This window comes from Solanum dulcamara, chromosome 1, assembly GCF_947179165.1.
Source record: "Solanum dulcamara chromosome 1, daSolDulc1.2, whole genome shotgun sequence".
Classification (NCBI taxonomy): Eukaryota; Viridiplantae; Streptophyta; class Magnoliopsida; order Solanales; family Solanaceae; genus Solanum; species Solanum dulcamara.
Genome location: NC_077237.1, coordinates 85937225 through 85952709, shown reverse-complemented (window position 1 = coordinate 85952709; position 15485 = coordinate 85937225). Strand labels below are relative to the sequence as shown.

Genomic DNA, 15485 nt, shown 5'->3' with positions numbered 1-15485 from the left:
TATCGTTATTTATTGTTCGATTATCTTCCTTTTTTATTATATAAATAACTCTGCCAGATATCGTATTTTTTTTTCTCGTAATATTATAAGCTTAGTTTTTAAATTATAATATGTAGTATAATATAACTATAAAAAAGAATACAATTTATTCAAATATTGCATTCATCGAAACCTAATACTTTTGCCACAATAAAAATGCACAGTAAACGCAAACATCTTCTTCAATTTTGATTCATTGTTCTTAAGTTATAATTTTTTTGTAAGTATTATTTTCCTTCAATCTTGAAAGACTCAACATGTGTATTTTTATTTATTTATTAAGTTATCCACTAAAATTTAAAACAAGTGGATTCATCATATTTTCTAGAGAAATCTAAGAGCATTGTCACGAGGGTATGTTTTTATTCTTAAGAGTCAAAAGGAAAAACAATTTATAATAGATTTTAAGGGACAAATGTTCAAGGGGGTTATGATAAAGGTTTGAGAATTCAAATTCAGCCGGATCTCAACATAAATATTAAATATTGGGTGAAAAATAAAAAAAAGACATTATGGGAAAAAAAGTTTTTATTTTTTATTTTTTAATTTAGTGTTCGATATTTGTATTAAAATTTTGATATTTGAATTTGTGTCGTGTAAAATCTATTTAAGGAAAAAAATGCTTTTTTAAACAATTTTTTTTTCATACTCAGAAATCGAGAATTCGAAATCTCTTAATTGGTGAAAAAAAAAGTCTTTTCATGCATTATGGTTATACAGCAACTAGGAAATGACAAGATAATTTTAACTTTTAATTTATATGCTGACACTATAAATAAATTTTTACACTATCAAATCACCTAAATAATAATTATAAGTAACTATTCATATCAAGTGAAATTAACAACTTGAAGAATATTAAAATTAACATGCCATAATTGGTTAAAATACATGATAATCTATCTACTAATGTATATTAATTAAAAATCCATAATATAATAAATTACTTTGTGATCCATTGTATGTGTATAATATTAATATATTTTAGCCCCATTATTTATTTGACTTTCATTGTTTTTGAAAACCCCTTAGTGGTATGGTTGAGAAGCAAAATGATGTAATTCTTGTTCAAAGTGACTATTATAATTAAAGATCTTAGAAATGCAATTCCACTTATTAATGTCTAACTGTTGATGTTGAGATGGGGAACATTTAGAAATAAAATATAGAGTTAGCTTCTTGTTGTTAGAGATATTGTGAGACTGATTTTGATGAAATATTTTCTTTATTATATTATTCTTTTAATTCGATATTTCGTATTCATAATGCTGAATAAGACTTTAAAAAAAGAATTCATATCAAAAACTCGAATTTGTAACTTCTGATAAAAGATGAAAATATCATATCCATTGCACCATGATACTCGTCAAATTTGTTTATTAAACTTTTTAAATGTCTTTATTAAATTTCAATAATATTTTATTTTTGCTCTTTCCCAATGTTAAATAATGAGAATTGTCTCATAGAATTATGGATGTCACCTCCTTTTTTTTTTAATTTCTTTCTCTTTTGATTCTCGTGATCTTCTTCGTGCAAGTCACAAGGAATATATCATTAGGTCGAGTTTTTGTAATTTGTTCATTTTTCTTTTCCACTTTTTCGAATAAATAAATTTTATAAAACTATGGTTCGAATTCCTCCATTCTTAAGCACAAGTCTTTGATTTGAGTCCCTAAATATGACATAAATCCTACTGAAAGTATCGTCTCCAAAAATGGGTCCTGCATTTTTTGTTGGATATTGTATATGTTACCTGAGACGGAAAATCTTTCAAAAACAGTTTTTCGATTCTCTTTCTCTATATTCATGAGGTAAGGGTCCCTCTTGTTGTAGTTTAGGGTGTGTTTGAATTGGTACAGAGGAAACTATTTTCTCAAAATTTTTATCATATATTCTAATCCGAATTATACTTTTTTGTTTTCTAAATGTTATATTTTCACTTTTCTAAATAATAATCTTATTAAACATTTTTTTAAAATAATAATTATTATGGATAATTATTGTTATACCCAAAAAAGGAAATAATTTACCATTGGATACCTCATTATTTTCATACCCCTTGTTTTTAACTATCTCGCACATTTGATACCATGAGAGTATATAATATACTCTGATGGTATCAAGCAGTTTCGCTAAAACACTGTTTCTTCCTTCTTTATACCATCAGAGTATATTAGTATCAAGAAGAAATTGCTTGATATCATCAAAGTATAATATACTCTGATGGTATCAAAAAGGAACAAGGGAAGGGGCACTGACATAAATACATGTTTGATAACATGAGAGTATATATATACTCTGATGGTATCAAGAAGGAAGAGACAGTGTTTCATCGAAACTGCCTGATACCATCAGAGTATACATCAGCATGACATCATGCGCTAAATTAAAAGGGGAAAAGTGGGAAAAGAGTATAAATAGTTTAGGTCATGAATCTATTAAGGATAAATAATTTGGGTTGAATTCAATTTGGATAAATAGTTTCATAATTAGGTATAATTTTCCCTTATTATTATGTGTATCAAAAATTGAGAGATTATAGTCCGTGAATATAGGCCCATTAATGGGACAAACAAATTGGGACACACCTGCTTTATTTAAAAAAAGAAGGGAACAAATAACAATCAATAACTAATACAGCCTTAATAATAATTAATAAAAAGCATAAAAGCCAGCATTTGGTGGGGACTTTTCTTTTTTAAAAAGGAAAACTTAATTGATAATTGTTGATATTATTAATAGCAATAAGATACAAACACAAGATTAGGCATGTACACAAATTGGTTCAACCAGAATTTTTGAATCGATTCCAAGACATTCAGATAATACAATTCAAATTTGGTTTACAAATTCAATTATAAAATAATATGATTTTTCGATTTGAATATAATTACGTATATTTACAATCGAATATACACTACTAAATAATAAATACTAGTAATGTGTTGTTGAACGTTGGTTATTGGATTTGTATGCTTGCACAAGTTGTCAAGCCCCTAAGTTTCTACCACTTAAAAATTTAAGTCAAAAGGTTCATATATAATTATAATTAATAGAAAGAAAATGTGCTAACAAATCTAATTCATATCATTGTAAGGATTTGTTTGTTATAAGTTAATGTTCTAAAGGATTGTTTTATAAGAGACTAGTTATATCGAGATTAGTAAAAATTACAATGTAAGAATTATATTTTGTTGAAGCTTTGATTTGTTGTATTATAAATCGATATACATAGTATAATTAAAAATGGATCTATACTTTTTAAACGAAATATAAAATTGTGTACCACATGAGAGTTATACTAACACTTATACTCTTATTTCATGTTTTATTTTGTATAAAACAATACATAAATTCTTGCATGATTTATTCAGTTATTAGCCATAAGGAAAAGAAATCAAAAAGCAAATAATGTATTAATTTATTGAAAAAAACTACCTAGTTACACAAACATTCCTACCAAATTTACTAATTCTCTCGATAGTTTGAAAAAATTACATATGGTCTCACTAATTAATAATTTCATACAAAATTTCAAGTCAGATACACCCATATATATACAGTTTTGCTACCAGATACATTCTGAAATACAAAATTATAGCGAGAGAGGCAAGCAAGATAGGAGGGAGGCGAGTAAGAGAGTCTGTGTATCCCGGATTAATGCGAATCACACTACATACATATATCTGGGATACCAAATACAATTTGAAATATAGATACAAAGGGAGAGAGGCAAGCCAGAGAGGAAGAGAGGCAAGCGAGAGAGTCATATATATGTTTATCCACAGGGATATAGTGTATCTAGAACAAATTACACTTAAATTTGACCTTATGTATTTGAGATACATGTATCTGGATACGCCAGATACATCTACCCGAAGTCCAAATTCTAATATTGGAAACTCGCATGAAGAAAAGTAATTTTGTCCTAAACTAGTGGAATTTGTGTTATTTGACCTAATTTATTCGGTTCAAGTTCTTGTTGCATTGAGCTTAGCCCAACAGGTGTTGGGCTCCTAAAATTCCCAACTGGTTGCATTGGGCTTAGCCAATAAATTCCCAAAATTATTCTAGCCCAAGGATCATCGTGTAATTTTCTTTGAGATAATTGAGAAAAAATAAATCACAGCAAAAACAAAAAAATACTACGTGATTTCTTTATATCTGAAATACGATGTGATTTCTTTATATCTGACTAATTTTCGCATTCGATACTTGTGCTCGTTCAAGATAGTCGTTATCCAATGAAATATTCATGTGTACAAGCTGGTCAGACACCACCATCTCCCCCTCATCCCAATGACGTAGCTATATAGACTCAAAAGTGGTACCTTAAGACTTAAAGAACCATTCATCGAAAAATTATATCGCCACATAAAAATTAATACTATGTATATAGATTAGCTAATTATATTGCCCCTTCTTTGGCTAGTCATCCTTACATTGGTGTGACTTTTTAGTTTTTTTTTTTCTATTCTTAAGTTTCATTTTTAGAAAATAATAATTTATTACCATCTAATTTGACTTTAACTATTGATTAGTTTTCTAGAAATGTGAAATATAATATGCTATGATCAAACAAGCAAGGTCGGAACTAAAGTGTCATAAGATATTCATTTGAATCATTTTTATTGAAAAATTCTATATATATTAAAATTAAAATTATATTTAATTTATAAATTATAAATATTGAATCTTCTTAGATTCTTAATATATTTACTTCTTTATATTTCAATTTTCTTAGTAAAAATTTTAATTTCGCCGATACAAATAAGCAAAAAGCCACCTCAAGATCATTTGGTGTAATTTACTAATATTAATATGCTATTTACTAACTCAATTCATTTTGATCCATCCAAATTTAATTCGACACACAAATTTGAATTAGACGCCTCTAGTCTCAATCGTTGTTGACAAATTAATACATAAAAATTAGATAATGAAGTGAGAGAAAGTGCAGGCAGAGCACTATACTATGTTGTGCTGCCCATTACTAATTAAAAAGATTATATTATCAAACTAAAAAAAGAATATTCATACAGCCTAACGAATAAAATTGTGACATATATTCCTTTTGTGAAATAGCCAAATTAATAATATAATATTTAATAATTTCCTATGAGCTGTAATGATAATCACATCTTTGTGTTTATGTGCTTCCACAACCTTGGGTTATCCATAATTTTCGTACTTAATATAACAACCAAACTCCCAAAAATAACTCTTTCCAAATTCGTCAATCTCCCTATATCTTCACCCTCTTTTTTTCTTTTCTTTCCTACTTATTTTAACTCTTTTCTTCATAATTCTCTTTTAAGTTTCTTTCCTTATCAATCATCTATCTAATAATATAGTGAAGGCCATGGATCATCAATTTTGATTAAAAAGGTGCTATTAATTTCTCTTTTTTTGTATTTTCTTTTGTTGAATATGTGCATTTTCAGTCGGTGCACAAAGCATTTTGCGTTCATGCAAGGTTCAAGAAAGGGCAGCATCTAATGCAAGTATTAGTCGTTGTTTTCATGGAGACAATTTTACCATTGTTTTAAAGCTCCCATTTCAATATGTGCATTTTCCTTGTATTGCATTAAATTGTGAATGCCCAAAGTTATAGTTATTGTTTTGTTTTTTTGGGGTTTTCAATTTCCCTTGAAAGTATTCCTTAAAAATTGTTCTTGCATATTTGGTTGTTGTTTCTCAATTATGAGCAATAAAATTGTACAAAAAGCTTTTGGTTGGCAGGTCATTGACAGGGAGGGGGTAAGATTAGGTGATTTCTCCCCCATCTGTCCTAGCATTGGTGGATAGAATTACTTAATACGTGATACATGTTGCTGGTAGAAGGTGGAACGTACCCCTTGAAATTAGTCAAGGTACGCGCAGGCTGAACCGTACACCATAGTTACAAAAGAAAGGGTTAAAAGGAGGAACACAAGATTGTTTCTGGGATCACTATTTCCAATTTGTGTAGAAATTGGTTTAAGATATTCAATAGTGCATGCATTTGCCTTTCATTGAATTCAATGATGGCAAATATTAAAAGTATAATGCATGTAGGAGCCTGTGTCAAAAGTTCATTTGGTGACTTTTTCATGACAAACTTATTACTACTCTTTTGCAGAAAAATACAAGCTCAAAATCTTGTTAAGCCAAAGGATATAATGGCAACTAGGGCAAAGGACACTGCTCCACTAGGAAAGGAGAAGAGAGGGGTATCTCCACATCCCGTTCCTCATCATCTGAGAAATCCCAATTCATCAACTACAAACTCTCCGGTGCGGAAACGAGCAGATTCAACCACATCAAACAAGAATATTCCCAACTATCTCAAGCCTACAATGTCTTCATCAGGTGACTCCAACATTCACAATAAACCTACTCTAACTCGAAGAAGATCATTCGATAAGCCTCCTCTTGCTACTTTGCAAAAAAACGCTAATCCTAAAGAGAGAATTCTTCGGTCATCCTCATCGTTTTCAGGCAAAAGTTCAACTTCCCAGAAACCCCCTTCAGATAGATTATCCAGAGCATCTCATATGTCTAAGGATGCCACTGGTAAACAACGTGGCACTGGCATGTCTTCTAGACCAGGGACCACAAAGAAGAGCACAAGCACCAGCACAATCTCCAAGAAACAGGAGGCCGGCAGGACTAGTCATAATGACATGCACAAAACAAGAAATGATCAAGATGGTCATAATAGTTCAACACCAAAAGCATCAATAACTAATTCTTCTCATGCAGTGGAGGATGTTATTCCTCAGGCTGAAACTGATGAAGACGACATATACAAGTCGAGCAATGATCACAATGACTTAACACCTAAAGCATCAGTAATAACTGATACTCTCCATGCAACTGGGGATGTTATTCCTCAGGATGAACTATCAGAGCAAGAAGATAATCAAGAATTGCCAGTGACTGATACAGAAAGTGATGTGATCATTAACAACAGTGAAGCTGCTGCTTCTGATGCGGGAGAAAACAATTCAGTCATTGAAGATCAAGAAGAGCATAATGGAAATGTAATCAATGCTGAAATAGTTGTGGAGAGCCAAGAAACCACTAAGATGGAAGAATCAGAAGAGGAGCAACTTGTTGAAGAAACCAGCACCAACAACCCTAAAGAACCAGAAGAAATTGCCAATGAACATCATCTTGAAGAGAACACCGCAAAAGTAGTGGATGAGACTCAAGAAGAGAAAAAAGAAGATGAAGGAAGAAACCAAGGAAAGGAAACTGTCATGGCAGAGGAACGTGAAGAAGTGCAAAAGACTAATACTATTGTGGCATCATCAAAACCTCAACGTCAAGTGGTGCAAGGGAAGAAGGAATCTGTAGTCTCCAATGATGTGATTGAAGAGACTGCAAGTAAGCTTAGAGAGCAAAGGAAGAACAGAGTGAAAGCACTGGCTGGTGCCTTTGAAACTGTCATCTCCTTGCAGGAGCCCAAGTGAGTATTTCTGTTTTTAAGTATACAAATCTTCATAGTTAGCTGTATGATTATAGTTACCATTCAGTTTATTCTGTTTCCAGCTTTGAGGAACTTCCAGTATTAGAATTTTTGTTCAGAAACCAATAAAAATGATGATAATGATAAAATCATAGCAACAACAACATGAACAGTAACAATAATATAATTGTAATCAAATCACTTTATGTTTTTATCATGTGTCTTGATTTCTAATTATAATCAAGGTATTTCTGTTGAGACACTGATGCTTGTGACATAAAAGTATATTTATCATTTGCAGCTTAATCATACACAGTTTTCTGATTAATGTTTTGAAAATATTCTAATTTCAGGGGGGTAAATTAGAACTTTTGGTAGAACCGGACATGCTATGAGTGGAAGATCAGACATGCTGCTGCAGTATGGTTGATAGAGAATGCATCAACCAAATTGTATTCATCTATATTTGTTGGTCAGAAAGGTATTTCTGTAAGTAAATTCTAGGAACATACAATTCTTTCACAAACTAAAAAAAAATGTAAAGTATAAGAAAAAAGAAAAAAAAACGAAAAAAGATAGGACATATATGTGGTTTTATTTTGTGTTGCTTTAGAGCTTTTATCTTAAACGACTCTGTATAGAAGTACCAGTGAGAAAAAACCCTGGTGATTTGTGTATAAACCAGATTTGTATACACATGTAATATTTCCCTTTGAATTTGCCACAGGTTCTGGTTGGTAGTGAAATTTATTTTATAGGATTGTTGATGGCCCAAATCAAATGATAACTCAAAACATCATTGAATGATTATCAACTGTTATTAGAGTATTAATGTAGAAAAGGAGATTCTAATTCTCAACAAGAAATTCCTAGACTACTTGATAGCATCCTAATACTGAAAGTTGAGTTAGAACTTAAATAAAAGAATTGGACTTAACTGATAACTAACATAAGTGTAGTGTATGGTCAAGAGAAGTTGTAATAAAGCTTGTAATTAAAAGTAATAAGAAATGTTTAGACGAATTGAAATGGAAATGATTGGATTGACAGTTGCAATGATTGATTAGATGATTGCATGATCCAATCGTCACCTTATTTATAGACTTAAAATTGGAAAATTTCTCTAACTACCTGGCGACGTCCTTCAAATAAGGGCCACATTTACCAGTGTACGGCAACTGCCACAAAGCTGCAGCAGTATATCCATTTTACTTGACGAAAAAATAATTCAAACGATTTGAAGAATTTTCATTCTAATATAAAAAGATGCAAAGTATCTTAATTTTTAACATATCATGAAAGGCGACTGGTGATACAGACAACATGGAAGGCAAAAGACTTTGATGGCTCACTCGATGGTAAAGAACTTTCATAACCAAAAGAAAGAAATGCCAAGAACCAATTTCCCAAAATTCTTTTTGAAGGAACTTGCTTACCAGATTCCTCAACCTACTAGGTTGTGTTAGGTTCTTTACGTACAGCATTCTTCAACGAACCCATTTTTCAGTAGTTTGGTGGATTGACCAAAGCCATTACAACTTATGGAGAGATAGGCCAAACACGCACAGTTTGGGCTGATAATTAAGAGCATAAGCAGCACGGCAGAGTGGAAGCGCAGCAATAATATTGATAAGCCACAGTAGAAAATACACAAGCTCATCACCACTACCAAAAGATTAGAGCTGGAGAGACAGGCCAAACACGAAAAGTTTGGGCTGATAATTAAGAGGATAAGCTGCACAGCAGAGTGGAAGCTCAGCAATGATGTTGTGAAGCCACAGTAGAAAATTTACAAGCTCATCACCACTACCAAAAGATTAGAGCATAAATCAAAAAGACTTCAGATATAGCTAAAAATTAAGACCAATATTCATCTGGCAAGAAGCACCAGATTATAAATCCAGATGAACCGGATGCAAAAGTCAAAAGGGTTCAGCAAGGAATATTAATCAGTACAAATAGTGTAGCTCATCATTAGCAAATAGGTTCAATTCCATAGCACTGAAACTAAGCCTACTTGTGTCAGTATCACATAAACGGATGGCACTTGAAATTCATCATTTACAAAGTTTTAGCTTCCTGAAAAATGAAGATACCAGGGATTTTGGATAAGGTTTTATAGCAAGACAGGTTGGTATGTTTTCTGGTTGTTCAATCCACAGTTTATGAGCAATACCCCCAGCTTTTAGCTTTCCTGCCAAGTTCAATATCTGGGCTTCACCCTTCACTTCAAGAGTTACCTACATAGCCAAGAAAGAAAGTTGAGTTGAATCTTTGATCTTCTCTAAATTCTCTATACCAAGGACTAATCTAAGTTAGACTGCATCGAAGTGGAACAGATGAGTACGTCATTCTGAAAATTATTTCCTGATTATAAGGAAATTGCTTACAAATAATCTTACTTCATTGCATAATATAAGTTAACCATAGGTAAACTAGAATATTGAACTTCTTTCATTTCCAAAAAAAAAAAAAATCTTCTTTTGAAACGTCCAATGGCATTTATTGACCCCAAGTTCACAGCAAGCAACTTCAGTGTAAAATTCTGCATAATTCATGTTTTACATACTAACCTTAGCAATCACTAGGTCACAACAAAGGAAAGCATCAATCTGGCTTTTGTTTTTCTATAAGCACCACTTGCTCTTTTCAACTTCCTACAACTGAAAATTGAAGCTAGAATACACCTTAAGAGAATAAATCACACAGGAACTGGTGCACCAGGAAACCAATCACACAACTTGTAACAAGTGTAGTCATCTTGGTCTTTTCCTGACATAACACAACGCATCAACCAAACTTACTCATCAATTTCATTTGCTACCCTTTCAACCACGAGAATTCTCAGCCTCCTAATATCTAAATTAATAATCTAATGACTAATATACATTCTTCATTAGCACCTTGAGTGTGGCCTTGGAGATTAGTGTCCAAGTTCCAGCCGGAAAAATAGCTAGATGATCTCTTCCCATGAATTCCATCAGCTTAAGCCTTGATAGGCAGAGTTATCTGATACGTGTGGTGATGATAAGCAGGTACCCAGTGGAATAGTCTAGGTGCACACAAGATGCACATTTACACTCAGTTATCGCAGTCAACTATAACTATTATCATTGTGTTGTTGCAAGTTCCACAATCTTATTAGCATGTACTAAGTTAACCAATAATTGTATGTTCTTTACAATTTCTTCACGCTAAAGTATTGTTGTTTACAGAGAGCTACCTTCAATTACCTTCTAGCTAACTGATAGTATAAATATTGTTACAAGATCAATGTTAGAACTAATTAATCTGGTGAATCCGAAACAGAAATGAGGAATCTTACTAAACAAAAATCAACTAATGAGAGGATTCACCTTATGCATTGAATCGAGATTGGAAGGGCTACAATATTGGAGAGTAATAGCATCGTCTTTGTGAGACCAAATAGCCGCGACGGCGGCATGGCAACCTTGCGTAACAACACTTCCTAACGGCCACATATCAATCAAATCTCTCCGTAGAACAACGTACTGAACCACCATATCGGTAATCGAGTTCTCCTCTGTACTATTATTGCCGGTTGTAGTTGTATCGCCGCCGGCAGCGGTGGCGCTGACGGTGGTCGTGCTGGAGTCGCCGGAAAGATAAATGGACGTTGATTCCATTCGAGATGTTACGACGTCGTTTCGTGGCCGGAGATTAGTTAACTGAATCGCCGGAGCTAAGCTGGGGAAAAAGGGCGTGACGTTTAGAGACGCATAACGGGAACAGAACGGAGTGCCCATATCTGTTTTTTCCAAGTTCCAATTTTGCCCTTTTTGCCTTTTCTAATTAATTATATGTTGAAATGTTTTTACAAAATTATTGAATTTAAATTAAATGTCTGATAGCACGTCGATTTGATTAATTCAATAAAATGGGAATTAGCAAGATCAAAAAGTTGCATGGACATGGAATGGACATTACTTCAACATTTTTTTAAGGGCTCGAGTGAAACATATACGTCGAACGATAGAATGGAGATATAAATATATATAGTGAAAGTTTGGGAAACTATAAGATCTCGTAGTTTACATAAACTCGATAGATTGTCACGTAGAGTTGACCCGTTACCCTTATTAATCAACGTATTTATACGTTAATTAATTGGATACTTCAATAAAATTTAAAATATATTTGGATCAACTATTAAATAATGACAGTGAACAATAATAGCTCAATAAAAATAAAATTGGACTATATTGCTAGCTGTTTTAGTATCTTTTGCCGGACGATGAATCCAGAGAAAATATCATTAAGAAACACCTTTTTGTTTCTTCTATTTATATATGTTTATATGCAAAGTTTATATTGTGATTCTATGAATATCTCTTGGAGCTCTAATAGGTACACATGCATGATACTTTGTTTTTGTTTCAGTTTCTATACTTTTTTGGGTTTTGCTTCAATTCCTAAAATATATTTTTTTTCGCCGGCATCTATATAGTATATACTATTGAACAAGTAAACAGACGCGTCTTACATGACAATTTGCGTGAGAGACTTGTTTTACATGGCAACTAATTTGTATACAATTTAAGTATCTACTTATGCACACCTAAAGTTGAAGGGCATATAGATGCAAGCAAAGTTACGGGGCATGTTTATGTATTATGCATTTATTCGATATTGTCTGACTTTTTCACCAGTCGAGAATGTGATAAGTCGACATTATGTGTTTTTCTTGTAGATGTTGAACCTTGTACTCGTCCATGTACATGTTTGTGTCACGTTGAAACTATTTGATAGATATATTTCATCACAAATATGTATACTTCTTGTATAGACGTTAAATCCTGTATTCGCCCATGTACATGTTTGTGTCGCGTTTCTATGGTTGCATATGTGTTTCCTTTTTCTTCTTATATTGATTTTTCTTAAATTTAGCAGGCAAGTAGTGAAGAATGAGCACTGAGGGTGTAGATCAACAAACAAATTCAGGAGGAGGAATAAGGAGAAGAGTATGTTCATGCACGAAAGACGATTTTCTTCCTGAAGAATCATTCAAAAGCTGGAGAAATTACGCGAATGCATTGATACAAACTCCAACGAGGCTAATAGATAGGATCGTGACACGTTCTGAAGACGAGGAAGAGTTGGAAGCAAAGTCACGGAGCCAGAATGAAATGAAGAAGACACTTACATGGTGGGATTTGATATGGTTTGGAATGGGAGCTGTTATTGGAGCTGGAATATTTGTTCTTACAGGTCTTGAAGCTAATCAAGAAGCTGGTCCTGCTGTTGTTTTATCCTATGTTGTGTCTGGTATCTCTGCTTTGCTCTCTGTTTTTTGCTACACGGAGTTTGCGGTTGAGATTCCTGTAGCAGGTAATTGTCGACTCTAATTTGTTTGAGATTAAGGTGTAGTTATTGTACATATATTTTGTTGCTGATTTTGTTTGGTGGGAGGGGGTGGGGATATAACAATTAGCTATGAGAATATTTAAACATAAGAATAAAGATTTCAATTTTGATATTTAAACTTAAGGGGGTGTTTCGCCATGAAGTATTTGAAAAAAACAGTTTTTGTTTTCAAAGTGAACAATGATTTGAAAATTGAAGTTATATTTGGTCGTGAATACAAACTCGAGTTGTTTTTAAAATTTTGTGAGTAATTTGGAGTGAACAGATGAAAACAACTTTTTGATGTTTTTCAAATTCTTGAATTTTCCGAAATTTGATGGTCAGACGTGTTTTTTGAAGCTCAACTAGACCTAAATGATCTGCCCAACTCAACTAGTGATTTATAGTATGTGTTGTGATGATTCAAGCATAGAGACTAGGCTCAACTATGGTAACAAGCATTAGGTAAGGTACAATGAACGTGTTATTTATGATGCGTTAGCAAGTAACCTGCCTTATTTTTCGGATTACTAGTTTCACCTTTATGTATGAATAACTCAAGTAACACGACTGAAGTTGTTTAATGATGTTTTAGGTGGTTCATTTGCCTACTTAAGGGTGGAGCTAGGTGACTTTGTTGCCTTCATTGCTGCTGGTAATATACTTCTTGAATATGTCATTGCTGGTGCTGCTGTAGCTCGTACGTGGACTTCTTATTTCGCGACTCTACTAAACTTCAACTCAGACAAATTCCTCATCAAAGTGGACAGTTTAGCAGAAGGATACAACGAGCTAGATCCGATTGCTGTTGGAGTTTGCATCATCATCTGTATAATTGCAATTCTTAGTACAAAGGGTTCATCTCGTCTCAATTACATTGCTACAATTGTTCACATTTTCGTGATCTTTTTCATCATCATCTGTGGCCTAATAAAGTCTGATACCAAGAACTACACCCCCTTTGCTCCATTTCGTGTTCGTGGGATTTTCAAAGCTTCTGCAGTTTTGTTCTTCGCGTATGTTGGATTCGATGCTGTTTCAACTATGGCTGAGGAAACTAAAGATCCTGGAAGAGATATTCCAATTGGACTAATTGGTTCTATGGTGATCACTACTTTTCTGTACTGTTTACTAGCCATAACTTTGTGCCTCATGCAGCCATATCAGAAGATTGATACTAAGGCTCCATTTTCCGTGGCGTTTAAATCTGTTGGATTGAATTGGGCACAATATATCGTGGCTGCAGGGGCGTTGAAAGGAATGACATCGGTGTTGCTGGTGGGCGCAGTTGGTCAGGCTCGTTATCTAACTCATATTTCAAGAACTCACATGATGCCTCCTTGGTTTTCTCAAGTAAATGCCAAGACAGGTAACGTATCCAAGATTTAAATTTGATGAATTTCAGCTTTATGTTCTCACTAACCGACCTCAATATACTTTTGCAATTATGAGTACGTTCCGTTGAACCCATTGACTATATGCTATATCTGTCATTGTAGGTACGCCAGTCAATGCCACAGCTGTGATGTCATGTGCTACTGCAATCATTGCCTTATTCACGAAACTCGATATTCTCTCCAATCTCCTATCAATCTCCACTCTCTTCATTTTCATGCTCGTGGCACTTGCTCTCCTGGTTAGACGTTACTACGTTCATGGGGAGACAACGATTGCAAATCGCAACAAGCTTATCGTGTTTCTCTTGATCATTCTTGCATCCTCAATTGCCACGGCTACTTATTGGGGACTAAGTAAAAATGGATGGATTGGCTATTGTATTACTGTGCCAATATGGTTACTAGCAACAATTGGACTTTGGTATTTTGTTCCTCATGCTAGAAATCCAAAGCTTTGGGGTGTACCACTAGTACCATGGTTACCATCAGCTTCAATTGCTATTAACATTTTTCTTTTAGGTTCAATTGATAAGGCTTCATTCGTAAGGTTTGGTGCTTGGACTTGTTTTTTGTTGGTGTATTACTTGTTTTTTGGACTTCATGCTTCTTATGACACAGCAAAAGAATTTGAAAGGGGTAGAGGGTGGAAGAATATTGAAGACGGAAATGGCGTAGATAGAAAAGATGTTCCTAGTGCAACTATGTAAAAAAATATATATATGTGCATCAGCTGTTTACATCAAATCAATAAATGCATGACATGTGTCTGCATATACATTTCTATCAGTTAAGCATGGTTAATGAATGCATATCTTCACTTTTTTTAATTATTTAACCATGATAGTAAATATTTATTGTGTTCCTTTTATTTCTGGTAAAGATTTGGTCTCAAATTATTGTCTTAGTTTATTGTGTTCCAACTTGATCAAGGATGTGTTGGTTTGTAACATGAAGAATTTAATTGGGCACAAATATTTGATGCTCATACTTGATTTGGTTGGGCAAACACAATATTTATGACCCCTAAACCTAGATAATAACATCAGTGTATATAAGTTAAACTCTTAATTAATTCGTTTTAAGAGGAAAAGGAGAATTAATTAGATTTTTGACATGCAAACTTTCGATTATTCAATCTTGATCGTTGTTCCTCGAGTAAAACTTTTCCATTGACTTTTACCTTTTAGGCTTTCTTCTAGGCCTAATTCATAGAGTTTAAACAAAGTTTGTTC

The 15485-nt window shown here is 33.2% G+C and overlaps 3 protein-coding genes across 7 annotated transcripts; 2 read left to right on the top strand and 1 right to left on the bottom strand.

The window, feature by feature from the left end:
* The first annotated feature begins 5340 nt into the window (after nucleotides 1-5340).
* On the top strand, nucleotides 5341-8029 carry LOC129882429 (uncharacterized). Of its 4 annotated transcripts, XM_055956744.1 has the most exons (3): nucleotides 6294-6390; nucleotides 6520-7492; nucleotides 7846-8029. In XM_055956744.1, exons 1-3 carry the CDS (start codon nucleotides 6378-6380, stop codon nucleotides 7856-7858), a joined length of 999 nt encoding a protein of 332 aa, XP_055812719.1. In that variant the 5' UTR covers nucleotides 6294-6377; the 3' UTR covers nucleotides 7859-8029. The 4 variants fall into 4 exon arrangements, with proteins under 4 accessions (XP_055812698.1, XP_055812706.1, XP_055812719.1 ...); XM_055956723.1 differs by lacking the exon at nucleotides 7846-8029 and adding an exon at nucleotides 5341-5427 and having other exon boundaries at nucleotides 6161-7496; XM_055956731.1 differs by lacking the exon at nucleotides 7846-8029 and adding an exon at nucleotides 5755-5912 and having other exon boundaries at nucleotides 6161-7496.
* A 771-nt stretch (nucleotides 8030-8800) lies between these two features.
* On the bottom strand, nucleotides 8801-11291 carry LOC129882454 (uncharacterized). Of its 2 annotated transcripts, XM_055956756.1 has the most exons (3): nucleotides 10849-11291; nucleotides 9589-9732; nucleotides 8801-9227 (listed from the first exon to the last, which is right to left on the bottom strand). In XM_055956756.1, the coding sequence occupies exons 1-3, from the start codon at nucleotides 11257-11259 to the stop codon at nucleotides 8964-8966; spliced, it is 819 nt and encodes a 272-aa protein (XP_055812731.1). In that variant the 5' UTR covers nucleotides 11260-11291; the 3' UTR covers nucleotides 8801-8963. The 2 variants fall into 2 exon arrangements, with proteins under 2 accessions (XP_055812731.1, XP_055812736.1); XM_055956761.1 differs by lacking the exon at nucleotides 8801-9227 and having other exon boundaries at nucleotides 9340-9732.
* A 1126-nt stretch (nucleotides 11292-12417) lies between these two features.
* LOC129895276 (cationic amino acid transporter 1-like) lies at nucleotides 12418-14960 on the top strand. Its single transcript, XM_055970968.1, has 3 exons — nucleotides 12418-12841; nucleotides 13452-14225; nucleotides 14356-14960. Exons 1-3 carry the CDS (start codon nucleotides 12418-12420, stop codon nucleotides 14958-14960), a joined length of 1803 nt encoding a protein of 600 aa, XP_055826943.1.
* The last annotated feature ends 525 nt before the right edge of the window (nucleotides 14961-15485 follow it).

Coding starts and splice junctions, on each gene's coding strand:
- LOC129882429 (XM_055956723.1), top strand. CDS start 6,201: ATGGCAACTAGGGCAAAGGACACTGCTCCACTAGGAAAGGAGAAGAGA.
- LOC129882454 (XM_055956756.1), bottom strand. CDS start 11,259: ATGGGCACTCCGTTCTGTTCCCGTTATGCGTCTCTAAACGTCACGCCC. Junction 9,733..10,848: donor ATCTCGATTCAATGCATAAG/GTGAATCCTCTC, acceptor TTGGCTATGTAG/GTAACTCTTGAAGTGAAGGG. Junction 9,228..9,588: donor AACCTTATCCAAAATCCCTG/GTATCTTCATTT, acceptor TCTGCTGTGCAG/CTTATCCTCTTAATTATCAG.
- LOC129895276 (XM_055970968.1), top strand. CDS start 12,418: ATGAGCACTGAGGGTGTAGATCAACAAACAAATTCAGGAGGAGGAATA. Junction 12,842..13,451: donor GGTTGAGATTCCTGTAGCAG/GTAATTGTCGAC, acceptor ATGATGTTTTAG/GTGGTTCATTTGCCTACTTA. Junction 14,226..14,355: donor TCAAGTAAATGCCAAGACAG/GTAACGTATCCA, acceptor CTGTCATTGTAG/GTACGCCAGTCAATGCCACA.